Raw genomic sequence first — 7,095 nt, forward strand, 5'->3', positions numbered from 1 at the left:
AAAAATATACTCGGTTTCGGAAGGGAAAATGACACTTATATGTTTTGATAATATATGTGATCATTTGTGTAGTATGACTCGGATGGAATTTTAATGAAAGTAACATCACTTTCTACTGTTACCTATAATAAACCACTTCTATGTATGTGGTTGTATATAAGAAGATCAATGAAGAATTTTAAAACAAACTTGTTTTTCTCCTGATGAATATTCAATGTAAAGAAAATCTACTAGTATGAAGTAACTACTTTTAGCATTTCGTTCATATAATTTTTTTTTTAGAAATAATTCACCAGTAGAAAGACAAGAAAAAGTTGTCAAAAAATGAATTGAAAATGTAATATGAATACAAAATGTACAATAAGTAGTTTCTACGAAATGGGTCATACTATGAATTCTATTGTTCGAATATGAGAAACTGCATTCAAGTTTTTTTTAAAACTTCCCATTCTTTTGTTAAAACGATAAACACCTGATACATGTGCAGATTCATTAGGTAAACTTTCGACTTTATCAATGACTAAATGTAGTTTAATACTACCTGAGAATTTACCCGATAATGAATATTGTTTATCAAAACCGCCTACCCTTATCCTTGAAATTAACGTTTTGAAAGAATATATTGTAATTGATAAAGCTATGAATGATAAATGGCAATGGTACTTAAATCTTAAGGAAAGATAAACTGTCGATTTAATCTATTATTAAATTTTAATAATTGCTTGTTTTCATACAATAGTAATTTTCCTGTGCATAGCACTTGTTTCTGGAATAAGCTCCCTCAGATACACTTGAGCCTTAAAAAAAAGAACAAAAATAAAATAGATGTCTTGAAATCACAAAAAAGTAAACAGACTAATACAGAACAACACAAACTGTCTAAGGTCACATTTTTCTGGAAGTTACATTATCTGTACAAGTAAAATTATATACTACTGCTAATTTATAGTCAAACTTGCATTTTGACTATTCCAGAGCCGAAGCACTTGTCGCATGCAGGATTGAATCCGTAGGGACTCGTAGTCTACCAGGAGTGGTTTCGACACAATGTTAGTAATCTACAATTGAGATAGAGATTTGCAATCGTCAGATACTTGTTTTAGAAATAAAAGTAAATTTAGATTCTAATGTTGAAATGCGTAGAAAATAATCTTGAATAATTTGCATTACCATAGTATCAAAGATAAAATGAAAAGTAGTCGTGCAAAGTTTAATACTTCAGCTCATATCAATCTCATCAACAGTTTACATTCATGGTTATGAAATGATTCCAGTTGTTACAATAAACAGATCGATATTTAAATTTTAAGACGCCAATCAAAAGAATATTAAGCAGCATACGGGGATGTACCCATCGTAAGTCACATGATCAATATTTTCCGGTTATCACTCCTGTTATTTCGTAGTAGGCCGTCTACCAAGGTAAGTTTTTCCATTGTTCTATTTATAAAATCGCGGTTTCTATCTGTTTACGTAGATGACATACTATATAAGAGAAGCCGACTTTACAACAATCATTCAATAAATTTAACTTTGTTAAAATACAAACAAAAATAAAATGCTTTACTTAAACGACAACCATGTCAATGTGAGCTTGGAAGGAGGTGTGATGACTGTTACAAGTGAAGAAAATAATTTACTTGGTACGAAACAAACTTTCACAATTACTGATTTTATTTCAACGAAGCAATGCGCAAGTGTATAATCTTTTAATAACTGTTGTATTGTACACTGTTACACGAGTGGTGTCTATTTAATTGAATTCGTGTTTCGTTTTTTTAATTTTAAGAGAAAATGCATATTGTGTTACGTGTATACTAGATAAGTACACATAGTTAATCATAAACTTTGTGTTTTGCATCTTTCCTTCGTTTGAAGAAACAACTGAAGTAACGACTTATTTATTTTTATTTTCAGCATCTATCGAGATACGTTATCTGTTAAAATCTGTGTTGGAACGTACAAATCTAAATGTGCATTATGTGATACAGAAGAAAAATATGAACCTTAAAGTGAAAACTTTGGTTCTTCATGGAGATGAAGAGGATGCACAAATGTTGCACAGTGATATCGAACATATATTAAAAGGTATTTATTTAAACAACAGTTTTATCGAGTCAAAACTTAAATATGTTTTAGCTGTATAGTATTCAATTTAGTTGTACATTATACTTGTAATATAGATGTAAACTGTTTTAGATATTTAATTGGTATGTACTGACGACAGAAATAGCGTGTCAATATATTTATATGCATGGATAATACAGATTATAAATTAATATGACAATAGACAATCGCTGATATTTGATAATTTCGTATGAACTCATACTTGATCATGTGTATTCAAATGTCTTATTATTCCATTCTGTCATTTAAGATCGTCCAAGGCGGCTTCTAGTAATCATCAACCCAAATAGTGGTAAGAGGAAAGGAATGAAAATATACCAAAAAGTTGCAGCTCCTTTATTTCAACTCTGTGGCTTGAAAGCTCATGTCATTGGTAAGTCTATTTATTCAGAAATTTTTTTTTTAAATGTTCTGTAAGTTATATTATCATATTCTGCTTATAAATATTTTATTATTTGAATTATTTGAATTATATTCCCATTCCGAAAGTGGGGGTACAGCGGTTAAAAATTCTGGTTGCATTTTTCTCAAGAACTAGACTTACAAAAAAATTGAATAAAGCTTGTTTCTTGCAGTATACTTTATAAAAAATATGTTTAGTAAAACAAAAACAAGGATCGTACAGGTTGAATTTCGAATCGACCTTAAACACACAAAGGGTGCGGGTAAAAACAATCCATTATTACTACAGTGTTTATTTATTTTTTATTGCAGTAACTAAAAAACAGAAAGAGCCTACTGATATCCTGAAGAACTACAATCTATCGAATATTGACGGGTAGGTGAAGTAGTTTTTAACATCCCATTGATAAAAGCTAATGATTATTTACGATAACAAAATATGTTATCGATTCAAAATAAAAGTTTTGGATAAATAAGACAAAATCTTGTAAACACTTTAAAACAAAATAAAAATAACGTAATCTAATGAAAAAAAAAACAAAAACAAAAAACAAAAAACAAACCCAGATATATATTTAAAAAAAATGTTTATTAAAACTTGTACACAACATTTATTCAGCAGAGCATTAATAATGTATGTATGACATATTTTTTTGTTGCTTGTGGCAAATGAACTTGTAATTTATGTTAACGTCATTTTTTAATTATAGTATAGTAACAGTAGGAGGTGATGGTTTATACTGTGAGTGTATGAATGGACTAATTGCACGTGTTCAACGAGACAACAATGTAAATGTAAATTGTCACAATACTGACATTGTGTCAGCATCAATTCCTATGGGCATCATTCCAGCAGGCTCTGGTAACGTGATTGTTCAATATCTTCATGGGACGAAATGTGCACGCACTGCTGTTCTCCATATATTACTTGGTGGCAACGTCGAGTCCAACGTTTGTAGTGCTCACGAAGGAGGCAAACTTTTGTCATATTCGGCACTGATTCTTGGATTTGGACTGTTTGGTGATATGATGCACGACTGTGAGAAGTTTCGGTGGATGGGACCGTTAAGATATAATGGTATGTATAATATTTTAAGAATTCAAATATTGATTCAGTTGCTAAATATTTGACAACAGGAAAAGATCCTGTCTATAGTTTTAAATAACAAACAAACGAAATTTTACTTATGTTCTAGATAATTGTAAATGAAAATGGAAAGCCAAAAATAGGATAAAAACACATTTGTATATCAATTCTCATATATAAAACTATTTTAATACCTAGTCTTTGTCAACAATATTTAAATCTATTCAATTTATCGATTAAAAAGCTTGTACAATATATATATATATTATATTTTTTTACAGTTGTCCCTGTGGCTTCGATGTTTAAGAGAAGGGAAATTGATGTAGAAATAGAATATTATTCAGCTAACAAAGAAAAAGCAACAAAACGAATAAAGGGATTGGGAAAACAAATATCCCTTCCAAATGGCTTCATGATACCTTCAAGTAAATCAAAAATACAACGAACTAAATCCACACCAGGTGTACTTGACAGTTCAGATGTCCAAGGTATGTCTTTGAAACTATACTATTTATCGTATGATTGATTATTTTTTAACAAATATCTTTTTTTATATTAAACTAAAGTTGAAGTATAAAAACCATTTAACAATAGGGTTTTCTTAATGTTGCTGAAAAAACATAGTCCTGGAAAATTATAAATTTTGTTTAAATCACTTCCCATGTAACTTTTTTCAGTTTTATTTGAACACAGGCATTTCAAATTGTTTAATAAATACTTGATTGTTTTCCAGAATGTGAAAAGGAAGAAGGACGTGTATATGCAGTAGATACACATGCCATTATGATGAAAGAAAAATCAGGAAGAATGATTCCAAGTTTCGGACAAGATTCACTTATGGTGTACACCACTCATAAATGTACATTGTCAGACCATGTGTCACAGCTAACCAAAGTGAAAAACGAACAACCCGATTGTGTAAGTACTTTAAAAAAAGCTGTCAATTTAAACACTATTCACAATTAATGTATATCTATAGAACGGAACAAAAACACATTATGTATTACATTTTAATAGTTAATCGAAAGTACAATTACATAAAAAAAAAATTAAAATTTAAAATCTGGACTTAAAATCAATTATCAAATTGCTGTTGATATGATTTTTAGAATTGCAGGACAATACAACAGTGAGAAACATTACTCATAAGCTTAAAAGAGCCTTACAAAATCATGTCATTAAACAAACAACTAGAAAACGACTATAGCAGAAATCTGCAAAACACTAAATAAAATGATACATTTTGTCTGCATATATGAAAATGAAGATGTGGTATGATGGCAAATGAAACAACATATATTTCTGTTGACATTTAACTTCCAAAGTAATTTTATTAAAAAAGTTTTATCATATATATCAGAATTTTCATTATAATGGTAAATATATTAAGTTAATAAAACGATTAAGTAATTTCAATTTATTTTTACAGTATGATTACAAATTTGTAAGCAAACACAAAGTTTCTAGTTATAAAGTCCGACTGCTGAATGCTACAGTTTCTGAAAATACGAAAACCCTTCAAAAAGATTTCTTCCTGAACTGTGATGGTGAAGTCATTCGAATAACAGAGCCTGAGTTTGATGTAAAGCTACATAAGAAAGCAGTGAGGATCTTTGGAAATGCTTCCGGGTGAACATTACTAGACAATTAAATGAAGAAATGCCACCAAAGCATTGTGAAAGCTGTAATAATTCCACTGTGCACCTCAAGAAGAGACAGTGCGTGAAGGCCTCGAAAGAAATGTGTATGTCAATAAAGTGTGTTCTTTAAAGACAATACAGAATCGAGATGTTGCAGAGCCGAGGAAATATCGACTTGGATTAGAGATTACTATGAGAGTGTTTATGAGCTTCCTAAACTATGTTCAGCTATATGTTGACATGAATAGTCGAGAAGCGTGGACCAACAACGAAGCATAGTAATGATGAAAACATATGACCACGTGGCCATACTCTAACTGTAACTGCTATGCAGCTTGTTCTAGTTTGTAAATTAGAAATATAACTGTTTTACTAGTCACAACTATGTTGTTTTACATGTAACTACTATGTAGCTTGTAGAATCTTAAATAAAAAACCAAAAAATAATCTGTATTTTTTTTATATGTTATCAGACTATACTAAATCAAAGCACCAAAACCAGATAGAGAACGTAATGTTTATTGAGATTTGTCTCATTGGCGCTCATACCACATCTTCCTATGTCTTATTGAAGATGACCAATAATCGAATGAAAAATATAGACATATGAAACATTTGGTGTTATTGTTGATGTTTACGCTTAGTTTTCTGTGCAATGTTTTGTAGATTGTTGTTCTTTATTCTCATTTCTCATGGCATTGTCTGTTTTAACATATACATGGTCTACGTTGTTTTCAATTATGTTCTTGTTATTGCTTACTGAAAACAAAACAAAAACTATTCTAAATTAAAACAGTTCACAACATCGAAAACACATTAAACTGGTTGAATCATTTATATTACAATCGATGACATTTATACACGCCGTTTTTGGGAATAAATGAACACTTAGGTCCTTACACAAAACTTTACTAAAATGTTTGTTCCATAACAATTTGCGTTATTTAGAATTTTAAAGCAATTCAGAATATGCAAGCCCTGTTCTGTAGAATGATTAGAATGAAATAGAATGAACGGACCAGTGTAAAGGTTTCACTTAAAAACAGAGAGCTGGTTCACACTCCCGCTCTTTTTAGAGTCACTATTCATTCATTAGATATTTCGTTATGTTTAATTTAAAAACAAAGGGTATGGGGTATTCATCCTCACAGAAAATCAATACATGCATAGCAAAAAAACACTAAAAATCGAAGGCACGGATATTATTTATGTGCTTCGTTTCAAAGAGACATAACTTATGCGAATATAATTGAATAGCGATTTTTTGTGTTTTTTGCTGTGCATGTATTGATTTTCTGTGAGGATGAATACTCCATACCCTTTGTTTTTTGTAAAAAAAAATCGAAGGCACGGATATTATTTTCATGCTTCGTTTCAAAGAGAAATATAATTGAATATCTACATGAATAATCAGGAGCTCAAATACATTGTTAGTACAACTTTAGCATGAAGTTCAATTATAAGGAAATAAAGGCAATAAATAGTGTCATACTACAAACATTATATTTTGCTTTTGCAAGAAATATGTGCATATAAAAAACCTTATTCCAAGATATGATTTTCATGAATTCTCATAGAAACTTTGGAAGCTTTTAGACATGAAAGGAGTTTTATGCTTTATTGATGCATTGGTGCGACATATAGTCATTATACATGCATCTTTAAAAAAAAAGTGTTAACTCAATCCTTTTCTTAAATTGTCATAAAATTGAGAATGGAAATGGGGCATGTGCCAAAGAGACAACAACCCGACGTGTCATACCTTTTTGACACTTCAGGGATGCACACAACTTCAGATTCGTTAGTTCTCATACAATTTGACTTAACCTTACAAGGTCA

The 7,095-nt window shown here is 30.2% G+C and overlaps 1 protein-coding gene across 1 annotated transcript; it reads left to right on the forward strand.

Moving 5' to 3' along the window:
* Positions 1-1,516: 1,516 nt before the first annotated feature.
* Positions 1,517-5,700, forward strand: LOC139522515 (ceramide kinase-like). The gene is made up of 8 exons (XM_071316004.1): positions 1,517-1,643; positions 1,918-2,088; positions 2,378-2,500; positions 2,842-2,905; positions 3,240-3,607; positions 3,898-4,104; positions 4,350-4,534; positions 5,046-5,700. Exons 1-8 carry the CDS (start codon positions 1,559-1,561, stop codon positions 5,247-5,249), a joined length of 1,407 nt encoding a protein of 468 aa, XP_071172105.1. The 5' UTR covers positions 1,517-1,558; the 3' UTR covers positions 5,250-5,700.
* The last annotated feature ends 1,395 nt before the right edge of the window (positions 5,701-7,095 follow it).

Source organism: Mytilus edulis, chromosome 1, assembly GCF_963676685.1.
Source record: "Mytilus edulis chromosome 1, xbMytEdul2.2, whole genome shotgun sequence".
NCBI lineage: Eukaryota > Metazoa > Mollusca > Bivalvia > Mytilida > Mytilidae > Mytilus > Mytilus edulis.

Excerpts from the sequence above, each read along its gene's own strand:
- LOC139522515 (XM_071316004.1), top strand. The coding sequence starts at position 1,559 with ATGCTTTACTTAAACGACAACCATGTCAATGTGAGCTTGGAAGGAGGT. Across the intron at positions 2,501-2,841 it reads CTTGAAAGCTCATGTCATTG|TAACTAAAAAACAGAAAGAG; the intron begins GTAAGTCTATTT and ends TTTTTATTGCAG. Across the intron at positions 4,535-5,045 it reads AAAACGAACAACCCGATTGT|TATGATTACAAATTTGTAAG; the intron begins GTAAGTACTTTA and ends TTATTTTTACAG.